Genomic DNA, 24,784 nt, shown 5'->3' on the forward strand with positions numbered 1-24,784 from the left:
AGAAGACACTTAGCTAAGTCACTTGATCAAGAACTTAGTGTTACATCAGAACAGTCTCATCACATTTCTTTACTGTCAAATTTGTATAGTAAAACTCTGATAATCTGGCATTCAGTTCACCCATTACCAGGTAGTTGAGAATGAGCCAAGAGTCCAGAGTGCAAACTATGCATAACCAAGGTTGGGGTCTGGAGCAGCAGGTCTCAGAATGTGGATAAGTTTGCAGCCAGAGCTAGGCCTAGCATGCATATATTTTTCCATACCATTTAATCACAACAATTTCATTTGATTGTGCATTATAATATGGTGTAATCTGCAAAATATAGTAAAATGAAAGTGGTGGTATTCAAAAGAATACATCTTGTAATCCAGCAAATCTGCTGATTCACCACTACCAAAGTTCCAAGAGTGCTGGATCATTGGAGTATTACTATCTTAAAGATTGCATCCTGTTCTGGTATCTTTCACTCCAGAAAAATATTTATTCCACTTTTGTTGAATTTAAATCTTGCTTCTTGGAATTGGATGCAACTGTGCTGATACTTCAACATGCTGACATTTTTTGCACAATCCTAGATGAGATATCAAATCAAATTTACGCAGAGTTTACATGAACATGAGATCACAGAGTTCTAGTCAAAGCAGAACAATATCTTAATCAGATTCCACCTTCAATCCCTCTAAATAGATTAATTGGATAAAAGGTTTCTAATCAAAGCATCAACCATTCTTTTTCTCCATTGATGCAGTTGTACCCACGGACTTCCTCCAGGAGATAGTAGTATTGTATTTAAAGGTAATAAGTTGACTGTGAAGCACTTGCATGTGAAACGTCGCAATTGCAGGCAAGGTTAGTCCATCTTATAATGCCTTTTGAGTTCGTGATGTTCATGAACCGCTACCTTAAACTCCTGTATTCCTTGTCTGAAAATGCTTCCACTGTGGCATCAAGTAAAAAGAGTTGTAGGAATTTGATGCAGTGATAACTGACAATGTTTTCAAGTTATGATGGAGAGGAACTTGGGGAGATAGGCTTCCAGATCATTTGTGGATCTCCTCCCATCCATTATGTTTAGGGTGACAGATTTGATAATAATTCCACTGAATATCAAGAGTCTGATAATTACATCTTGTTATGGTTGTTATCTGCCTCTTGAATATACATACGAATCAGGCAGTGGCTGCACTTCATATTTGTGAATACTTAACTACTTTCGTAGTCTCACTTCATATGAGATGGATTGCAACAGAACTGAAAAATATGGAAGATGTATTAATAAAGGGATAAAGCCCCACACATATCAATACCATTTAAACACAAACAAACACATCCACCTAAATGTCCTGATTGTGTGTGATTGTTAGTTTAGGACATCGTTCTTTTAATTTTGCAATAATAGAAAATCTGACCAATTTATTTTTGATGAAGGTTGCTTCAGTGCATTGAAAGAGGCAGTATTCTGGTTGCAGAAATTCAAATAAAAGAATGGTGGAAAAGATAAAGATCAAATTTATTGTTAGTGTCCATACTTGACATCACTATAGAATGGTAATTCACAGTCATTTTTTGCTGCTATCCTCCAAAATTTCAGCTGTATTTGCTCACCGTCTGCACCTCTGATACCCCAAATGATCCCTGGGTTGTTCGTATACCCCGGTTTTCCGTTTCAAAGTCTACAATAATTTCCTTTGTTTTGGTGACATTGTGGTGAGTTGTTGTTGTTGTTTGGACACTATTCAGCCAAGTTTTCAATCTCCCTTTGTATGCTGACTCATACACCCTCTTTATACAATCCTTAAGGTGGTATTATCAGCAAATTTGTATGTGGGGTTGTTGTTGTATGGAGCCACACAGTCATAGGTGTCAAGCAAGTAGAGCAGGAGGATAAGTATGCAACACTATGGTGTTCTGTTGCTGATGGAGATTGTGGAGGAGATATTCTTGCCATCCAAGATCCAATTGCATAATGGAGAATTGAGGTCCAGGTTTTGGAATTTGCTGATTAGTTTTGAAGGGATGACAGTGTTGAATGCCAAACTAAGTTCAATAAAGAGCATCTGATGTGTGCCTCTTTGCTGTCCAGGGTTTTGTGTAGAGCCAGTGAGATTGCTGCGGTATGCAAATTGCGGTATGCATATCGCCACTCAGATAGGAGCTGATGTGCTTAAAACTCCGGCTTCTCAAAATGCTTTAGCACAGTGGATGTGAGTGCCACTGGTTGGTAGTTATTTAGGCAGGTTACCACATTCCTTTTGAGGACAGGCATGATTGAGGCCTCTTTTGGAGTGAGACATTGAAGATATCAATGAATATGTGAGACGGTTTTCAGTATTCAACGGGGTTCTCCATTCGGACCAGTTGCTTTCCTTGTATTCACCCTATTGAAGGCAGCATGCACATCATCTTCAGATACTGACAGTTGAGGATTATGGGGGTATGTGCAGTGGTTCTTTATTTTGGTAGTCAAAATAGGCATAGAGGGCATTGAGTTCATCTGGGAGTGAAGCTTTGCTGTCTCCTATTGCACTGGATTTGATTTTGTTGCAGGTTATATATTTGTACCCTGAACAGCTGTTGGGGTCCTTTGCTGTTTCCATTCTTGTCTGGAATCTCCACTTTGTCTAGGAGATGGCATTCCATAGGTTATACCTGCTCCTTGTGTAATGTTTTTGATCCCCAGACTTAAATGCTTGTGATCTTACTCTCAGCAGGTTCCGGATTTCATCCAGGACTATCAGTTGGGGAAAACTCTGAACTTTTGATGGGAACACACTTGTCCACAACTGTTTTAATGAAGTCCATAATGCCCCTGGTGTACTCATTCAGATCTTCAGCTGTGTTCTTGAATACCGCCGAATCCACTAACTTGAGACAATCCTGTAACCATTCAGCAGCCTCCTGTGACCACCTTCTGGCTGTCCTGATCTCTGGTGTCTTCTTTTTTAGGCTCTTTTTGGATGCAACTAGAAGGAGCTCCGCCAAATGATCCGACTTGCCAAAATGCGGTCTTTGGAAAGAACGATAGGCTTTCCTTATCTTTGTGTAGCAGTAATCAAGTATGCTGGGACCACTGATACAGCAGGTTTCAGCAGGGTTTTTTAAGACAAGCTAAATTAAAGTCATTGACTATGATTTGTAGTGCGTCGGAGTGGACCATCTCTCGTTTACTGACCACATCATGCAGCTCGCAAAGGCCTGTTTATAATCAGCATCAGGAGGAATATGAACTCCAGTGAGAGACACTGATTGAGAACTCTCGGAGTAGATAGAAGGGTCTGCATATCATTGATATTTGCTGTAAAGCAGGTGGTTGACATAGCCTGTGCATCATCTGATATTTTGGAGGTTAGCAGTAGCAAATGACTACTGTACACTTTATTAGTTATATTCATCGTTTTATTTATACCCAGTATAATTTTCAGTGAAATACAAAATAATCAGAGTTTAGGATCTATAAACATATAAAATATATGAAGTGAATTCTAAATATAATTTCTCCCTCTGCAGGTCCTGCTCAGGTTCCAATGGTGTCCCCAAATGGTTCAGTGCCTCCAATTTATGTGCCTCCAGGATATGTATCACAGGTGAATTGATGTGACTTTTAATAAAGAGAAGAATTGTTGGGGAAAATATATGAAATAATGTAACCTAATTTGAGTATGATGGTAGTACAGATTAATAAGACTTTTAACCAGCAAAATATATTGGGTTTTTTTCAAGAATAGGCAGTCATTATTTATTCTATTCTTGAATCATAATTGGATATGGCTGTACATTTTGGGCAAACTTTCATTAAATGTTATGAAGTTGTTTATGATGATTATATGCTTAGGAATTTGGAAAAACAAACTCTGTTTTAATTTGTCTCATAACAAGAACCTTTATCAATCCTTTTGAAAATCTGGTTAATGGGATGAAAGTTGCACGTTATGCGCTTCAGACATTTGAAATGTACTCGACTGGATTTTGTGCACAGTAGTGTGACTTTACATCCCAGACATCATGGTACAAGTCCTTTATTATCTGAATTAGCTGCAGCCTGGTTCTAGCAATTAATTAAATTATGAATTTAAAGTAAATTATATTGTTTTCTTTGCTAGTGAGAGAGGTTTCCCTTCAAGATTTATAGTGGCTACTCTTCAGATAGTAATTAGGTTGCAATCTTAAGTCTGCTTGGAGTACAGTAAAAGCCTTAAGTTAGACAAAAGCAAAATGTAGCATAATTATGTCTGAATTGTGCAGGTAATTGAAGAAAATGGTGTTCGAAGGGTGCTGGTGTTACCTCAACAGCCAGAGTTTCACCCTGGCAGTCATCCACCAATACATCCTCATCCATATATGCCTACGTTTCTTCATCCACCTGTCCTACCACATCATCAAATGTACTCTACAGGACCAGGCGATGTTGCAACTCAGTATGTTCCACAGCATCATCCTCCACATTCATATGCAGATCAAGGTGAGAGTTATTCAATTTTATAAATCATTTTATATTTTTAGTCATTCAAATTGCCAAAGTTCTACAAATGGAATTCTTAAATTGCAAGGAATTCAACAAAAGTGAATTTGGCACCTGATCTTGCCTTCCCTCTGTCAGAGTGGAGACAATAACTTGAAAGGTTAAAGTTTAGATTTATTGTCAGAGTACATACATGACATCACATCCAACCAATGAGATTCTTTTTTTCTGCGGGCCAGGCAGAATTACTATTTATCAGTAGAGCAAATAAGTGCACTCAAGAAAAGATACATATACAAAAGAAAGAGATGTAAACAAACTGTGAAATACATAAAATAAATATTCGATAGTATGTGCAGAATAAGAGTCTTGAACTTGGTGATACAAGTTTTGTGGCATGTGTACCTCTTTCATGATGGCAGCCGCAAGAACAGAGCATGTCCTAGGTGGTGTGGATCCTTGATGATTGCTGCTGCTCTCTGATAGCAGCGTTACATGTAGATTTTCTTGATGGTGGGGAAAGTTTTGCCAGTGATGTACTGGCCTATGTCCACTACCTTTTTCAGGGCTTTTGGCTCAGAGGTATTGGTGTCCCCAACTTGACTTAATAATGACTTTTTTTTTTATACTTAAACCAATGATTTCAGTTTAAATTCTGTTGATACTGTTCAAGCTATTTGCTGCCATCCAAAACTTAATTGGATAGGCTACTGAAGCATTGGTATTTAACATTAACAACAAAACAACAAAAATAGAATTGGAATCGAGCACTGCTGAAGCTACTGTCTAAAAGGAAACTGATATGCAAGACCCACTGAGTTCCTCCAGCATTTCTGTGTTTTGACTATAATCACAGCATTTACAGACTTTTGTGTTTCATTGCATATTAAATATATTTATTACTGACCTACTATGGACAGGAGGAGATTATTTGGCCAATCATGTCAACTCACTGCAGAAATATCTCATCTCATTTTCTACCCATTCCCCAACACTTATTTTCCTTGTAGCTCATTCTCTATGACATGTCCATCAACTTCATTTTCATTCTATTTGTCATGTACTTATTTGAAACAGTATATTATGGTGACCAATTCACCCACCGCCACATCTTTGGAGCACTTGGGAATCCCATGTTACCAGATAAGATCATGCATTATCTTCACAATTAGCATGGAAGATCGATTTGAACCTGGAGCTTTGACTTAACTGTGAAGTTGTATGCTGCCTCATGAACAAATGAATTAAGTTTATTGCCATTTTCATAAATATAGTGTGCAGATACTATGAAAGTCTTACTTGATATAGCTTCCCAGATTAGTGAAACATAATGCATAAGAAAATAATATAAAAGGAAGAGAAGAAAAATAAATATATAATATTCATTAGGGCTGCATGGTTGGATTAGTGGTTAGCCCAATGCCTTTACAGTGCCAGTGATCAGGACTGGGGTTCGAATCCTGTGCTGTCTGAAAGGAGTTTGTTAGTTCTCCTCATGTCTGCATTGGTTTTCCCTGGGAGCTCCGGTTTCCTCCCACCATTCGAAATGTACTAGGGGTGTAGGTAAATTGGGCGCTACGCACTCATGGACTGTTACCGTGCTGTATGTCTAAATTTATAAATTTGAAAGTTTTAAATAAATATTCACAGTAGATTGTACTGAAAAAAGCGTTGAGTCAGAATACATTCAGACCTTTGGCAATGTTATGGTGAGGGTAAATACATAGAAAAAAAGAGAAAATATTTGAATAGAAAAACATCACCACTGTGGCTGACAAGGGAAGTCGAAGCCAACGTGAGAGCAAGCAAGGAAGCAAAAATTAGAGGGAAGATAAAGGATTGGGAAGTTTTAAAAAAAAACAGAGAAAGTAACTAAAAAACTCATAAGAAAGGAAAAAGTGAAGTATGAAAGTAGGCTAGCAAATAATATCAAAGAAGATACAAAAAGAGAGGTGAGAGTAGATATGGGACCACTAGAAATGATGCTGGAGAAATAATAATGGGAGACAAGGAGATGGCAGAGGAACTAAATGAGTATTTTGCATCAGTCTTCAATGTGGAAGAAACTAGCAGAGTGCCAGATGTTGAAGGGTAGACTTTTTAAATTGGGAGATGATTGAAAATACCCAGATGCAAAGGGATCTGGGAGTTTTCATGCAGGATAGCCTGAAGGTAAACTTGCAGATTGAGACTGTGGTGAAGAAGCCAAATGCATTACTGGCATTCATTTCAAGAGGAATGAAATATAAGAGCAAGGATGTGATGTTGAGGCTTTAAAAGGCACTGGTGAGACCTCACGGAGTTATTGTGAGCTGTTTTGGGCTCCTCATTTCAGAAAGGATGTGCTGATGCTAGAGAGAGTTCAAAGAAGGTTCACTAGGATGATTCCAGGAATGAAGGGGTTATTATATGAGGTGCGTTTGACAGATCTTGGCCTGTATTTGTTGGAATTTAGGAGAATGAGGAGGGATCTCATTGAAACATTTTGAATGTTGAAAGGCATGAACAGAGTAGATGTATAAAGCTTAGAATAAAGATGCGTAGGAATTTATTTAGCCAGGGCATCAAAGGTTATAGAGAGAAGGCAGGGCAGTGGGGCAGAGTGGGAAAATGGATCAGATCATGATTGAATAGTGAGGCAGACTCGATGGGCTGAATAGCCTATTTCTGCTCCTTGGTTTTTTGGTAGTGAGGGAGGTTCAAGAGCCTGATAATGCTTTTGAAAAAAAAACTTTGAACTTAGATGTCCTTTCTGGCTTGAAGGTGAGAAGAGAGTATGGGCAGGTAAATAGGGGTCTAATATGATGTTGGCATCTTCTTGAGACAGTGTCCCATGGAGATCAGAGACTGGCAGGACAGTGGCATGTCTGCCACTTTCTACAGCATTCAAATTTCAAACTCATCTGTGATCCAACCAATCAATACACTTTTCATATTAGACCTGTAGAAGTTTGAGAGTATACTTGACAACATGCAACTTGAGGCTGCTAACCCTCTCCACTGTACTTCATTGAAAAGAAGTGCCTGGATCCTCAGCTTCCTAAAGTCTACAATCACCCCCTAGGTCTTGCTGACATTGAGAACAAGGTAGTTGTTCTTGCACCACGCAATCCATGTTTTGTTCTCATTATTTATGATTATTTGACTCTACTTCTTGACTTTTTGAAGCAGAATAATAAATTGATGGATTGAATAGATGTAATTGAAAATTAATTGAGAGGTTTTGCACTTAATCCAGCTATTTTCCTAATTGCTTGTATCTTTACAAAGTTCATAACTTCTCAAGTTTGGCATAAATTGACTGGAATTTGGAAGATCAAAGGATTATTTAAATAGGGCACAGAATATTCAAAAGGAATTAGCATATGACATCATATGCTCATTAGAGATTGACTGTTTAGGGTTAAAATGAGGAGTTTTGTTTAATCAGGGGTTTGTAAATCATTGAAAATCATTATCACTGGTACCTTCAATTTTTTTTTCTTTTTAAGGGTTATATTTCATTTATGTATCAAATATTACAGGATGGTATGGATTAAAAAGGCTGGGATAGATCTAAAATTAAATGGGAAGCGGATATTGGTTTTATTTTTTCTGAAGAGGATATCTGTTATGATAGTTGTAACTATGATTAATTACAATTTTTTTACATCAATTATATTTGACACCTGAAAAATTTAAAAAATATGGTTTTAATTAATCAGATTTGTGTTTTAGATGGGGTGATATGGTTGGAACTTTTTTTCATGCTGTTTGGTCATGTATACTTATTCAATCTTTTTGGAAGAAAATTCAATTGTTTTTAGAATATTTGTATAAGATTAAAATAGTTTTAGATCCAACAGTATTTTTATTGGATAGTTTGCAACCTCTGAAAGGCTTGGGATTAAATAAGTTTCAGCTTGCTTTTGTATATTTAGCTTTTTCCGTAGCGAAAAAATGTATTGCTAGTACGTGGAAAGATACAAATATGATTGATATTAATAGATGGCATCATGAGATGAAATATTGTTTAATAATGGAAAAAATTATGTATGTTTCACATAATTATAATTTTTTATTAATAAGTGGCTGTTATATTCAGAATATTTACATTTCAATTTACATTGATTAGATCTTAATATGTATATTGCAAAATTTCAATCTGAACTCCAGTCGCTGGCACTATAACAGTGTTACACTGACTGCTATGCTAACAGTGCCGCTGTCATAATTTGGCACCCCTCCCACAAGTTTATAGATAAAGCCTTACTAATATACTTAATAATATACTAATAAAGATAAAAGATTCTTACGAGGTATGGATGGGGAGAAACTTTGTGCTCCACTGGCTGAATGTTTTCTTCCATCTTCACCAAGAGGTTGTGTGTTGTTTTGGAGAACATTTACAATTTTAAACTTTTATTTAAATTTTTATTTATTCTTATTTATTTTAATTTTTTTATTTCCTCAATTTTTTTTGCTGATTGCTTGAATTCCAGATACCAGGGATTTTACTGTACTTTAGTGACAACATGCACCAATTAATTTCACTATTAACATGTAAAGTTATATTCACTTTATTGTTACTAAGCTGTGACACTGTTGCATAATTGGTTCATGATGGTTTTTCCTGACTTCCCATCCATGACATGGGGGAACCACCCTTCATCCTTGCAAGAGTTGATCTTTGGAGTTGTTGCTGCTGACACCTTGTAACCATTTTTTTAATATGCATTTTTCACATTCTGCTCAGATATCTCCTGTTCGTTACAGCTGACAATCAACTAAAAGTTTGTTCTTTTCCATTTTTGTGGACGTATTTTTTAAACATCACTTATTATCTCCATTCCTGACTTTCATTATCTCAGCAGAACCATCCATCAGTTACCAATTATTCAAAACAAGCTTAACAACAAAATAGATGTGTTATACTGATTATTCAAGGTCACTCCTCCATAATTTTCATGGCTCTAGGTCTGAACGTGGGCAAATCCTTCACTCTGTTCTCCGAACTTGAAAAGTCACTCTCTCTTTAGTTACAATACACTAATTATGGTGTATTGTTGAAAATCGACTTGATGTGCCATTCCACCCTTGGCATTTTTGAATGGCATAGCAGGCTTGAGCAATTACATGACCTATGCCCATTTCCTATATTCTTATGCCAACCCAAGTTCAGATGTTATCCAGGTTTTGTTGCTGATTCGTTTTTATAGAGGAGGTAAATGGGACAATATGCTTCTGGAGCTCAGCAGAGTGCCGCTCCAGCACCTCATGGGGCCGCTCCGGGCCCCCTCCCTGCTGAGCGCTATTCTGGATATACAAGGAATCTGTTCCTTGCATGACCTGTACACTCGTCCTCCTTCCTTGTCCTACTATTTGCTCTCAATTACACAACACCAAATACAACATGCAGCCACCAAGGTCAAGTTTTGTGAGACCTCCTTGTTGCCATTTTTAGTGAGCTTCGGCACCTAAAAAAAATTAGCACTGAACCCCTGGCTGTTAACCTTCTGACTAAAGGAGGATTATCAACACAGCCCAGAACAAATCCAGATTTTAAGATTTTTGATAAATGTCCTCTATTAACTATGGCAATCTTTGGATATGATTCAAGCCACAAATTTTTTTTAAATTAAATTTTATTTAATTTTTACACACAGACACACACACACACACACACACACACACACACACACACACACACACACACACACACACACACACACACACACAGGGATAATGAATTATATACTAATATATACAAATATATAAAAAAAGTAAATCCTTAAAATGCACATTAAACCTAGAAACAACCCCTCCATACCTTAAGAGAAATGTAAAGAAAACAGTGCACAGAGGGGGAGAAAAAGGGGAAAAAGGCATCAACATTTAATACAATCAAAAAATAAATAAAAATTAAATTACTAATAAGGGTTGAAAATTAAATATATTTAATAAATAGACTAAACTATCCAGGTATTTAAATAATTTAAATAAGGCTGCTAAATATCTATGAATATGTTATATTCATTTCTAAGATTATAAGTAATTTTCTCCAGGGGTTTACAATTTTGCATTTCCATATTCCAATGATCAATATGTAAGAAGGAATCGTATTTCCATGTTACTGCTATACATTTCCTGGATATTGCCAAAGCGATTTTAATAAATTTGGATTTACCTTTGGGGAAGTTAACATTCATGACAGCCAAATTCCCCAAAATAAACAATTGTGGATCAAGAGGGAAGTCCACCCCCATAATTTTCATTAATATTTCCCCTAAATTTATCCAAAAAGGATTTAATTTCATGCATAACTAGGTAGAATGTATAAAATCTATGTCACACCTAAAACATATATTTGAGATTTCCAATTTGCTATTATGTAACTTTTGAGGTGTGAGATATTGAGGATGTAAAAAATTGAAATGTATCATTCTATATCTTGAATTAATAAGAGCTGTCATACTATCTAAGCATAAATTTGATGAACATTGTTGATCGATTATAGTGCCCAAATCTGATTCCCATCTCTCCTGAGATCTATGCAACCCAATTTCTGGGCTTTGGTCTTGGAGCAAGAAATACATAGTAGAAATTAAAAATTTAGTTGCATTCCCCTTTTGAATTAGAACCTCAATGTCTGTGCACATTGATAGGGTCAATGATGGTCCCAACTTATCCCTTAAAAAAAAATCATAATTGGAGATAGCAGGAATTTTCTATTAGTCAAATTATGTTTATTTTTTAGTTTCTCAAAAGACATGGATTGCCTCTCTTGATTGTAACAGTCCTCAATACACCTGATACAATTTTCATCCTACCATTTCTTCTCAATTATACAAAGCCACAAATTTTTCTCAGAAAACCATGAAGTAATAGAATTAACTATTAATTCAAGATCTACTTTAGACATGAGAGAAAAGGAGCCCCTTTCATATTTTCCCCAAGCCACATCTCCTTTCCTACATCTTTTCCCCCTCAATACCCCAACTTTCAAAAAACATATCTAAATTCTCTAAAGTCCTAAACTCCACATACCCTCCATGATAGACATTCCAAAATTTCAGTACCCTCTGCTAAAAGTTCCTAATCAAATCAGCTTTAAATTCCCATACCTCTTCCTCCCACCCCGTAGCTCCATCTCTTTGTGTTTTTCCCACATCTCTGTCTATCCTGCCATGCCCCTTAAGATTTTCTGCTTCAATAAAATCATTCCTCAGTCGTTGAAAGTCCAAAGAATATCCATCTCATTTCTTTAGCACACAGATGACAACCCTTTCATTCCAGGTATTAAACTAATGGTTCGCTTTTGAACTGTTTCTAATGCCAGAACTGTATATTCTTATTTAAGTAAGGAGACCAAAACTTGTCCTCGCACCTATTTCCATGCCATTGACCTACTTTGTAAATATGAGACCGCAAATGCTAGAATATGGGATCTTAATTATCTGTGGCATCAACAATTCTTGCCCTTCTCGACCTGCTGAGTTCTTCCAGCAGTTTTTTTTTATCTGAACCTTATGTGTTACTCTGGAAAAATATAATTTATCTTGGTCACTATAAATCAATACTTCTGATAACGCAACATTAAGGGCGTTGTCCTTGTAATCACTTTGTAACAGGAAAAATATTGCATGTTCATGTTCTTTCCCAGAGTATTTAAATGTTCTTGTAAAATAAAAATAACTTTTTTTGCATTACAGAATCTCATTCCACTCATGGAAGGTCCAACTATATCCACAGAGATGAAAGGACTAGCAAAGCATATGATCGCTTACAAAAGAAATTGAAAGATAGACAAGCTAACGGGTCAAAAGAGAAAGTCAGCAGCCCATCATCCTCTCCCCATAAGGGCCATTTTGTGTCTCTCACTCATGAACAGAACGATCAAGGTATCTTAGAAACACGCATAGGAACAGAGAAGAGTAAACAAGATGAGAAAAGGGAAGGCACACCTGAAAAAGATGCAAAAATGTCTGGTATGTTTTAATATATGTTTTGTAGTCTATTCTGAACTATCTACAGTGCTTAATGCATTGCTAAGCTAGCAAGTGTTCCTAAATATCCTGGATTAATTTTCCAAAGATAATTAGATAATTTTCTTAAGATTTCCTTAGAAGATTAAAGCATGCAAATGGATAATCTTGGAGGTGAAAATGTATTTCTGGATTTACTAGAGGAATGTTGCAACGGTAAGCCAAGGTGGATGTCATTTAACAGTTTGCGTTTTCATAATTCTCTGATACCTTTGTGAAGCATTTAGGTAATTTTCCCTTATTAATTTTATACAAATATTTTGGTGAAAATCCTACTCTCATATCTAAATGTCACCATTTGCTTAATATTCTCAAATAGAAACAGTGTCAAATGCATGCTTTTATTCTTACTTTCCATATGTTTGGATGTTGTTAACATTGAAATGGCATGACACAAAAAGAGACATTTGGTTCACTGTGTCCTGACCAATTTTTTATATAGCAATCCTGTCAGCTGTATTCTTACATCTTTGCTCTCATCACAGCAGTTTATTTTCCCTAAAGTTTCTTTTTTTAAATCTGGGTTGATTCTTTTCCCACTGCCTTTAAAGGCAGATTGTTCTAGATCCTAACCACACTCTGTAATTAGATAGAATTCTCTTTCCATTCCCTCATACCTTTGTCCTCTATCTTTGAATGACATTTGAATTTAGTGAGCTTTGATTCTTAAATCATGAGCTAATGAAATAGGATTATCTATTTACTTTGTCTAAACCCATCATTATCATGCAAATTTACAACAGATATCCTTTCCACCATCTTTGCTTCACAAAAATCTATTCTTCCAACTTCTACAGCCTCATCCCTTTCCTGGAATGGCATTAGCAAAACTGCACTGCTCCCGTAACCTGGATTTAATCCTGAATTCCAGTGCTGACTCTGGAGTTTCCACATTCTCCTGGTAATCCCATGGGTTTCCTCTGGGTGTTCAGGTTTCTTCCCACTGCGGAAGAGGAGTTAGTTAATTGTACACTGTAAATTGCCTCTAGTGTGTAGATGAATAGTACAATCTGGAATGGGGAGGGGGGGGGGATGGTTTTGATAAGAACATGAGAGGGATAACAATGGATAGGGGAAAGATTAGTGTAAAAATAGAGGCTTAACAGGTAGTATGGACATTGTGAACCAAAGGGTCTTTTTCTGTGCTGTATCTCTCTGTCTCTGACTGTAAACCTTTTTTTACATCCTTCTCAGAGTGTAATGGTATTTGGTCCAGATTCCCTAGTTAATGCCTAACCAATGTTTGGCAAAGGTTCTGCATAACTTAACTGCTTTTGTATCCCATACTATATTAAACACAAAAGCCCATGCTGACAATGCTCTCAATCTGCATATTACTTTCAGAGATTTCTGCATGTTCTCCTGTTCCTTCAGATGTCTTATTTATTTTGCTTTCTTCTCCCTGATAAAATGTATCACATCTTACCTCATAGTTTCATTTCATCTCGCTTTCTGCTTGTCCAGTCTGTTGCTATCCTCTGACTGATTACCACATTGACAAATCTTGCACTATTGTGATTTTCACCTAAAAATGATAGAAGCCGTTTTATTCATTGAATTAATGCCTATGAAGACTGATCATAAGTATATTTCTACCACTGAGTACAATTTAACTATTTTTGTTTATATTCATTACACTTGTATCTCACTACATCTGAAAATATAAGTAACTGTTTATAATTCTTATTTTTAAGAGATTAGCATTGCCTCAAATGGTGGAAAATAATGAAGATTTAGGTCACATAGATCTCTCAAACCTGAATGCAAATTTGGAAGGAAGTTTATTGATATCAGAATCAATAACAATGTTCTATTCTTAACCCTTTATCATTTTAAACTCATCAATTCGATGTCTCTGAACCTCAAATCTCAAGAAAATTCAGACCAAATTCATATAATCTATCTGAGTTACTTTAAAGTTTTAAGATCACATATGGTTCTGCTGAAGAATTTGTACTATATCTCCTCCATTAAAATGTAACTACTTGAGTGACCAACAAAAGGAAGTATAGAATCTTGATCCAATTAAGGGCAGAGAGGGAAGAGCAAATGTGGAAAATCCCTGCCTTTTATTCAAAAGCTTGATTAATTTACTTTCCATTTAAATAGAAGACCAAAGCCCAGGGTGGTACTGCTATTAAGTAACTCAGGAGCAGAACCAACATGCTCATCATCTTATAATCAAGACCACTCATTATTTTACTGTGTAATAGTGAGCTTGAGCTATTACATTGGTCTTGATATTGCTTCTACAATTCCAAAATTATTTAAAACTTAACTATTAACGTACTTTTTTTTTGTTTAGCAGATGAAGATGCAAACAAAAAAATGCTTGAAGCATTGCTGTCAAGTGTTAGCAAACCAATGGTATGTGATTGTTCAGAAGGCACTAAATGAGAAATCAAAATTTCAGTGTTTTTGTGGTTCTTTGATTTATTGTATGTCATATCTCTAGTTTTTGAAACAAAATTTGTAGTATTTGTACCCTGCTCAATGAAACTTGTTTTGTTGCCTATCAGGAAAAATGAATGCTTAATTAAAGATATGTTTATGAATCGAAAGGCCACTGAAAGCATGTCATTTATCCTGTCCATAGGACATCGGAGCAGAAATAGGTTATTCACCCCATCAAATCTGCTCTGCCATTTAATCATGAACTGATCCATTTTCCCACTCAGCCACACTGCCCAGCCATCTCCCTATAACCTTGCTGTCTTGATAGCAATAGCTGAAAAATATTTAATCCCATAGATGTGATTTGAGAATAAGTGCTAGCTATTATTTTTTGCAATTTGTTGTGATTTTTAAAAAATCTCTTTGCCTTACTCCCATACTTCTATGTGTTTCTAAACACTTCTTGCTGCCTTGTCTTTTAGGCACAGCTACTACAATTTTTCCTTTTCCTGTTTTTCTGTCTGACTATGACACTTGTAGTCTATCTTTGCTCAATATTTTTTATGTTTCAGAATGTTTACGCCAAAATAAAAACAAAGATATGGGAGTAATGCTATTAATAATGGAAAAGTAATATAATTTGTCCAAAACTTGAGCAATTTCTGCCTTGAATACATTCAACACCGAACTTCCATAGTTCTATTTATTAAATTCCAAAGATATTCAAATGTCTTACTGAACTTTCTTCTGCTCTTGGTCTCTATAGACCTGTGACTTCTGACATTTGGTTCAAGGAAACTGATTCTCAGCATTCACCCTGTCAAAAGTACTTGGAATCTTACAATTTTCAACAAAATCATCCTGCATAAGCTCTTCCCACTCAATTCTCCCTTCAGCCCAGAAACTAATTTACTGTGGGTGATCAAAATCTTATTTTACCCGTGAGGATTATATAATAAAGATCACCATTCTATTTGTTCTACTAATGGCTTGCTATACCTTCAAATATGTTATGTTCCACTTCTCCCTGATCCCATCATATGCCAAAATATATTAGTTTCTCATTATTTAAGAAATATCCTGTTTCATATTCTTCCAGTCAATGTGAATAACTGCAATAGACTCTGTCTGCCTCTCTGTCTCCCATTTACTTAATTTGTACATGTTAATTTGCAAACTGCATTCTCACAGTTCACTATCCAACCAGCTATATTGTTGTCAATGAAACAAAAACAATTTTTTTATCATTATTACAAGTTGTATGTCACAGAGGTGCAGTACTGATCACACCAGTGGCAGTCTGCCAACTATATATCTTGAGACTCTAGACTGCAGATCTTGGAATTTGGAGCAACAAACAGTTTACTGGAGAAAGTTCTTCTGAGATCTTCTAGCAGCTTGATGCTCTAAACTCATTCTTTCCATTTTCCATTCAAGATTCCTTTATTGTAATAGTACAAAACCTGTACATTACACATAATTGCCCATGGCCTGCGTGGATCCCTCAGCCACTTCAAGTTCAGGTTTATTATAAGAGACCAAATGTTACAGGATATCAATCAATCTCACAGGCTGTGGGAAGAAGCTATTTCCCAGCCTGGCAGTACTGATTTTGATGCATCTTCCTGATGCAGTTTACCTCCTTCCTGATAGTAGATACTTTATAATCCTGAAATCTGTGAGTCTTTTGTGGAAGCTCATGAAATGCCATTTGAATATCTGGATTTATTACATCCACTGGTCTCAATTTTTCCTTCACCATAAGAGCTGCAATGATTCACGAAGGTAACTTACTACCATTTTCTCAAAGGCAGTTAGGATTGGCTGTCATGCCGAGGCCATGTCAAAAATGAAAGAAAAAATAGATCCGACCAGTTACATTGTATGTCAAATCAAATTTATTTCCATAAAATGTTACGGGCTTTTGCTTTTAATTTTTAATATTTTCTAAGTACAGTAAAACCCCTATTATCTGGAATTCAAGCAACCAGCAAAAAAAAATGTGGAAAATAAATAGGTAAAAAATACAGGTTTAAAATTGATGTGCCTCATCATTAGTTCACGAGTCACACAACATGCAACACAGTCAAGCAACAAAAAAAATTCACTAATCCAGCATCTATGAATCCCCATAGGTGCCAGATACTGTACCATTTTTTGCATCCTTATTAACAGGTTTCACCATTTTCCCACCATGAATCTTCCACTAATTTATAGTTTATCTGTCACCCCTTCGTATTTTTGAATTAGTTGTGCTAAATTCATGTCATCCATTTTACTCAAACTTTTTGAGGCAAGAGATACTTTTGGAATAACACCACTACTAATGCATTAGCATTTTTCTAAAAAAAATTTCAATAGTCCAGAGATGTATTTTTAAAATTTCCTTGATCTCTGCGTAATATATTTTTAATGATAACAATTTCAGTTCCTCACTATTTTTGTTAAATTTATTTTGCACGTAAAGACATGTAATTTGTAATTCCACAACCATTTTCATGTACTCAGCTTAATATGTCACTTGCCTTTGCCTTGAAGAGATCCACATGTAATTTTCTGTTCTGTTCCCTTTTGGCATACTTGCAGAAGCTCTTACAATTTTGTTATATATTTCTTGAATGAGACATGTTCGTGTGGGTTTCATCCGGATGCTCCGGTTTCTCCCACGTTGCAAAGACATACAGAGTTGGTAGGTTGATTGGTCACATGGTTGTAATTTTTTTTTTTAATCTGTTTTCAGCCTCCAGATATTTTGGTCATGCTAGTTTCCAAAACTCTCCCAGTCCTCAGTCCTGGTACAGAGTCAAAATAAACAATTTCCATTTTTATATGATAAATTTGAAATGTAAACTTAAATCATCAGAATCAGAATTTATTGTCATGAACAAGTCACAAAATTCAGTTTTGTGGCAGCATCACAATGCAAACATTCATATTATAAACCATCTTACAAAAATAAATATTAAAAAAAATGCACAAAAGTAAGGCAGTGTCTTTGGATCATTGATTATTCAGGAATCTGATGGCAGTGGGGAAGAAGCTATCCTTGTGCCACTGAGTGCTCGTCTTTAGGCTTCTGTACCCTTTTCCTGATGATAGCAGAGTGAAGAGGGCCTGGGTGGTGGGGGACTTTGAGGATAGAAGCTGCTTTTTTAAGATACCACCTCATGTAGATGTCCTTGATGGAGTGAATTCTGATGTCTGTGATGTCGCAGGCTGAGTTAACAACCTTCTGGAGATTTTTTCTTGACCTGAGATTTGACAGTGATGCAACCAGCCAGAATGCTCACCATGGTACACCTATAGAAGTTTTTGAGAGTCTCGGTGATATATCAAACCTCCTCAAACACCTCACAAATTATAGCCGTTGGCGTGCCTTCTTCATATCTTTTGTATTTACTAGATTATTTGCATTTAGAAATGCTGACTTCCTGTAAGAGAATAGTTGATCAGTTATTAATACATGGCTTGATTTAATGATACCTAGTTTATGTTTTTGAACACCAAGATTGCATTGATTTTCAGGTACATGCTTTGCATGTTGTAGTTCTTCTTGAACATTACAGAGATTTTTCTACTGTTACATGCTCTGTGTATATTTAATATTGTTGATTTCTTCAAAATATATACAAATGTTCTTTAATTTAAGAAGGGGTTCTGATGATAAACTACTTTTTCCTTTGCATTGAAAGTTCATAAAGTTGTAAAAGCTTTGACTACTTTCTTCAAAACTCTGATTACTTTCCAGAGAGCAGGAATTAGTGAGAAAAAAGAAATCTGAATGCTTAAAAATACATTTATGCTTGAAATAATTCATTGTTAATTTATTAATGATTCAATCTTAACTTAAGATAAAGCAATACATACCCTTTAAGATTCTCATTAAGTGAAATTACCATATTACCATTTACGGATGTTCAAGATCTTGAGGGATCTATCCTACCCACCCCCTCCCTCTCTTTTCAGAGGAAACAGAATCATATTTGAACAAATTCTTGTTAAGAAAGGGGTGAAAGATTATTACAAGTAGAGGTAATACCATATAATTTCTTTCTTACCCCTCCTTGCATGTCGCTCTTTGCCATGTGATTCCATTAACTTATTCATGTCATCTTTTTCAACTTCATCAATCTTAGCTTTGTTCATCAACTGATGTTGAAGTGGTGGACATATTCAGGCTGTAATATCTTCCAAACAATGTTCATTGTTAGATTGCATTATTCCCGAAAGGCACTAATGTCATTGTCAGCCAAGACTGAAATAATATGCCTCTCTGCAGGAAATAAATGAAGCGAGAGCACTTTGGTCCATGGTTTGGAACAGTGTAAAGGCATTAGGAGACAAAATGTGTTTGTCAGCTATGTTCTTGACATTAACCAAATGATGATGTGGAGCAAGGCTCTATTGTCCATGTATGTTCCTCATATTGTTTGATTAAGGAAGAAAGAAACAATCTTGGAAGAGCAATATTGACCTCGACTTTTTTTTTGTTAGATCACTACATAACAGGGTATAATTTTAGAGCTCTTGTATATTTTGGAGATTGGGAATAAAGCTTAAATTTACAATCAACCTTGCCATTGTTCCCAAAAAGGGCATGGCAAACTTCAGATCCCTTGATATGAATGTGCATCAATGGATTCTCTTCCAAAACACCCCTGACTCATTCTCATACACATGCTCAGAAGAGTAGACATCTTTCTCAGTAAACATTTCTGTACTTGTTTTTGCAGCATTGATTATAGTTTAGCAATCAATTCTGATCACATATCTAAATAATTTTCAAACTTTGTGAGTGCACCCTATGAAAAGCGTGGAGTAAGAGAGAGAGAGAGAGAGAGAGAGAGACACACACACACACTCACACACACACACACACACACACTCACACTCACACTCACTCACACTCACACTCACTCTCTCTCTCTCTCTCTACTCGCTCCCTCCACCCCCCCTAGAGTACCCAGTCTTTCCCTCAACTGTTTCAATGCCACTGCAGGGGGTTTCTGAATCCTTGGCGGTGGCCAAGAACTCCCCTGGGGTTACCAAGGGTGTCCTGTAGACCATTTCTGCTGCAGAGGCCTTTTTTGGCGCAGTGCATATCCCCAGAAGGACCCAAAGCAGTTCACCCGCCCATTTGGGCCCCTTGAACCAGGCCATCAAGGAAGCTTTTAAGTGTCTGTGAAACCGCGGGTAATATGCCGTGGTATAGTGGAGTTGTGTTCCCAATAGTTTGGCTAGTGCCGCCCAGAGCCCTGAGGTAAACTGTGCTCCCCTGTCAGAGGTGAGATGCTCCGGGACTCAGAACCTGGACACCCAGGTGTTGATTAGTGTCCTGGCGCAGGTTTTCGTGGTCATGTCGGCCATCAGGACTTCCTTCAGCCATCTCATGGAGCGGTCAACCATGGTGAGGAAGTATCTCACCCCATGGAAAACCGGCATTGCCCCACAAAGTCAATGTGAACATGGATGAACCTATGTCGCACTAACTCAAAATTCTGGGAGGTGCTTTAGTGTGAGTTTGTACCTTGGACACCTGACAAAGCGTGCAGGTCTTGGCTCACTAACTGACCTGCCTGACAAACCTGCTGGCCACTATCTTCACCGTGGTTCTGATGCCCGGATGCGCCAAATTTGCACTGCGTCGAAGACCTGCCTACATCATGTTGCCAGCACAATGGGGCGGGGTTTTCCCATGGAGACGTCGCAGAGAAGCGTCTGGTTGCCGGGGAGATGATGATATCCTCCAGCCGCAGCCCGAAAAGTGCCTTCCTGTCCATCAGGATTTCAGTTTTGTCACATTGTGCCCTGGCTAGGACTGAATAGTTTATGCCCTTGGATACGGCGTGGAGGGACTCGATGGCGGGACAGGAGAATGCCTAGGCCACCATGTTTCTCTTGCTGGTGATGTGCTGGATGTCCATGGTGAATTTGAACATGTAGGAAAGGTGCCTCTGGTGCCTGGCCAACCACGGGTCAGACATTTTGTGGAAGGTGAAAGTCAGTGGTTTGTGGTCTGTGAAGACCTTGAATTGTCTTCCTTCCAGAAAGTATTGGAAATGCCTGACTGCCAGGTACAGTGCCAATAGCTCCCAGTCAAAGGCACTGTATTTAAATTCAATTAGCCAGAGGTGCCTGGTAAAAACAAAGGCCAGGGGCTGCCTGTGGTGAATGTCTGCCAAGCTGCCTGTCTCCCCTCTGGTGAGCCTTGCTGTACTAACATTGGCTGTGCATTATCTTTACTGTTAAGGACACTCCCCTTTCATAGCAGGGCTCACCGCAGTTCAGCACTCATGAATGCTGAGCCTCTATCGGTATGAATGTAATTGGGAAAACCAAAAATGCTGAAAATTCTGTCAAGTGACTTAATGACAGATGCTGACGAGACATCAGAGCAGAGTATCGCCAAGGGAAACCTGGAATATTCATCAATTACAGTAAGGAAATATACATTTTTGTTGTTGGAAGGTAATGGCCCTTTAAAATCTAAGCTAATCCCTTCAAAAGGTCAGGTTGCCTTGATGAGAGTGGCCTCTGGAGCTTTGAAGTATTGCGATTTGCATTCTGCGTAGACAGGACAGCTTTTAGGCAGTTTCCTGACTTCTTCCAGAGAGTAAGAAAGGTTGTTAGCCCTTATGTAGTGGAAGAATCTCGTGACTCCTGGGTGGCACAGTCTGCTATGGATCTCTTTTAGCTCCTCCAGCTGAGCACCAGCAGCAGATCGTGACAATGCGTCAGAGGGATCATTTAACCTGCCCGGTCTGTTCTGGATCTCATAATTATAAGTTGAGAGTTCTATTCGCCAGCGTGCCATCTTATCGTTCTTGATTTTACTTTTGTGTTTAGTTCTGAACATGTAGGCTACAGATTTCTGATCAGTGACAAGAGTAAATTTTCTGCCGGCTAGTAAGTGTCTCCAGTAGCAAACAGCTTCAATAATAGCCTGGGCTTCTTTTGCAATAGCAGGATGTTTAAGTTCAGATCCGCGTAATGTGCGGGAGAAGAATACCACAGGTCTGCCCTTTTGATTAAGGGTTCCTGCCAAGGCACAGTCTAAGGCATCAGTTTCCACTTGGAATGGGACATCCTCGTCAATGGACGAGAGTGCAGCCTTGGCAATATCAGCTTTAATTCTCTCTAAAGTCTTCAAGGCCATTGGAGAGAGAGGAAAAGTTTTAGTGTCAAACAGAGGGCGTGCCTTCGTGACGTAGTCCCGAACCCATTTGCAGTAGTAGGAAAAGAATCCCCTACACCTTTTAAGGGCTTTTGTTGAGTTTGAGGTGGTAACTTCTTAAGGGGGGGGGGCCAGTTGATCAATTGTTTGAGGACTCCTCCAACAACTATGCTGGAGGCGTCCACCGTGAGGGTGGTTGGCGCCTCCGGTAGGGGGTGTACTAGAAAGGTGGCGTTGGCCAGAGCGTCCTTTGCCTTTTGGAATGCCTCCAAGGTCTACCTGTCCCAGACATTGTCTTTATTTTTCCCCGTCGGAGTGCGAAAAGGTGGTGAATGATTTGAGCTGCTGCCGAATTGATGGTAGAAATTAATCATACCAGTGAACTCCTCCAGCCCCTTCAGGGTGCAAGATTTTGTGAACCACTGAATGGCCTCCACCTTCTATGGCAGTTGTTTTGCCCCGTACCTGTCGATCCGATGCCCCAGGAAGTCCATTGTGTCCAGCCTGAACTGACGCTTGACAGGGTTGATGGTCAGCCAGAATCCCTGCAGATGGGTGAATAGTTGTCTGAGATGGGCCGTGTGCTCTGAATGGTTGTGGCTGGCAATAAGGATATCGTCCAGGTAGATGAATGCCCACCATGGTGGTTCCAGCCCATCATGTTCATCAGCTGCTGAAAAGTCTGAGCAGCATTCCTAACGCGAAGGAAATCCTCATGAACAGGCCGAAGAGGATAATTATGGTGGTTTTGGGTATGTCCTTGGGGTGTACTGGGATTTGGATTTGATGATAACCCCTGATTAAATCAGCCTTTGAAAAGACCCGTGCCCCTTGTAAGTTAGCAGTAAAGACTTGGATTTGGGGCATGGAGTATCTGTTTGGTTGCCTCGTTGAGGTGTCGGTGATTACCATATGACCTCCACTCTCCTGCTGCCTTTGTGATCATGTGCGGGGGGGACGGGGACCCAGGGGCTGTCAGACCGCTGCACTATCCCCAACTCCTTATTTTTCTTGAATTCCTCTTTGGTGAGGGCAAGTTTTTTTGGGGGGAGGGGGTTGGCACTGCGCCCTGGCATGGAGCAGGGGGGCCTCAGTGAGGATGTGTTGCCTTACCCCTTGCTTTGGTTTCGTGGAGGAGAATTGTGGCACTGCAATTGCAGGGAACTCCACCAGGACTCGTGCAGCCATCGTCAAACAGCATGACGGAGTCGAGGTGGGGAGCCGGTAATTTGGCTTTCCCCGGGGGGATCATTTGAAAAGTTCTGGCGTGCACCAAATACCACCCTTTCAAGTCTACCAGCAGGCAGTTGACACACAGGAAATTAGCTCCCAGGAGTAGTTGCGCCACTGCCACGACAGTAAAAGTCCACTTAAATCGGTGGCAAGCAAATCATAGGGGGATGGTGCAGATGCCGTAAATTCATGTAGAGGTGGTGTTTGCTGCCCTCGGTGCTGAGCCTGGCTTGGCATTCTGGGTGCCATAGGCCATGGGGGAAAGCACACTTATTTCAGCACCAGAGGAACCGCCTTCCTGACGGAGAGTCCCAGACATGGAGGAGGTTGTCATGTTGGCCAACCACTGCAGCCATTAACAATGGCTGGCCATGTCGTTTCCCGGAAACACGCAGGATGGGCAGCATCGACGGCCCCCTGAACTCCATTGTTGATGGTAATAACAATATGGCTGGGAGGGGGGGTGCTCGTTTGCTGTGGCCTTGTTGCTGGCTGGGGTCAGGGCTTGGCATTCTGTTCCATTGAGGCGCAGTTTTCTTTCTTTGCTCTCCAGAGCATGTCTGCCTGGGCTGCGACTTTCCTCAAGTTGCTGAAGTCCTCACCGGGCAGCTGCTCCAGGAAAATCTGCTCAAAGAGCAGGCAAAGCTTTTGTCCCTCGGCAAGTGGAAGCATCTCGTTCATAAGGGTGGATGGGACCCAGACCCCCAAACCATCCAAGTGTAACAGGCGGGCAGCGTGATTGCGCCGTGATGGCCCAAAAGTGTGAGTTCGCAGCTCTTTAAGGCCACCATATTTGACTTGCTCCGGAGGCTGCCATAGGAAATCAATGACCCTTACTACCGTGTCAAGTGAGCTCACTATGTAGTAGTAGTGGATGTCGTCAGTGTTGATCTGTTGAAGGTGGAACTAGGCCTCAGCCTGTTTGGAACCACACGTGTGTCTGCGACGCCCAGAACTTTTGCAGCTTGAGCGAGACTGAGTGGAGAGCTGCTTGGTCCATCATCTTTGGGTCCAACTGGTGGTTGGACCTGTCAGGGTCATCAATGTAGCGTGCACACTGCGCGAAGTGTGGAGTAAGAACAACACACACACAGTTGAATCGAAGTCAAAGACTGATTTATTGCTCTGCCAGCTTTTTTTATATTCACGCCCTGCCTCTGACAGCAGGAATGGCAACGTTACAGCGTCAGCCTCCGACTGGCCGGTGTTCCCACTATTTCCTGCCTTGCAGGAGGTCAAGTGGGACGACAGCCGTTGGTCCTTGCGAGGCCCTCGCAATTGCTGCGTTCACTGGCAATTTTGTGAGCTAGGTCGCAAGTCAGTTCACTTGTTTTTCAGATGCACAAGTCTTTGAGGCTTGGACAATGAGGATTAGGACCTCAGACTGATAACAAGGCACATCCATGCATACTTCCAATTTTACTTCCAGAGCCACCTCTTACTGCACGGAAGCCAAAAGGATAGTCTGGCTGCAGCATTTCACTCATCCACTAAATGTA

The 24,784-nt window shown here is 38.9% G+C and overlaps 1 protein-coding gene across 10 annotated transcripts in view; it reads left to right on the top strand.

Moving 5' to 3' along the window:
• Positions 1 to 24,784, top strand: part of fndc3a (fibronectin type III domain containing 3A) — a 231,167-nt gene that overhangs the window by 111,615 nt on the left and 94,768 nt on the right. For 7 of the 10 annotated variants that reach the window (XM_069889664.1, XM_069889666.1, XM_069889671.1 and 4 more), the window contains 4 exons: positions 3,509 to 3,585; positions 4,244 to 4,460; positions 12,152 to 12,427; positions 14,790 to 14,851. In XM_069889664.1, the coding sequence (XP_069745765.1) occupies positions 3,509 to 3,585; positions 4,244 to 4,460; positions 12,152 to 12,427; positions 14,790 to 14,851 (632 nt within the window). Of the gene's footprint in view, positions 1 to 749; positions 851 to 3,508; positions 3,586 to 4,243; positions 4,461 to 12,151; positions 12,428 to 14,789; positions 14,852 to 24,784 lie in introns of all 10 variants that reach the window. The other 3 variants (XM_069889667.1, XM_069889668.1, XM_069889673.1) reach the window with 2 other exon arrangements.

Source organism: Narcine bancroftii, chromosome 7 (genome assembly GCF_036971445.1).
Source record: "Narcine bancroftii isolate sNarBan1 chromosome 7, sNarBan1.hap1, whole genome shotgun sequence".
NCBI classification, from domain to species: Eukaryota; Metazoa; Chordata; class Chondrichthyes; order Torpediniformes; family Narcinidae; genus Narcine; species Narcine bancroftii.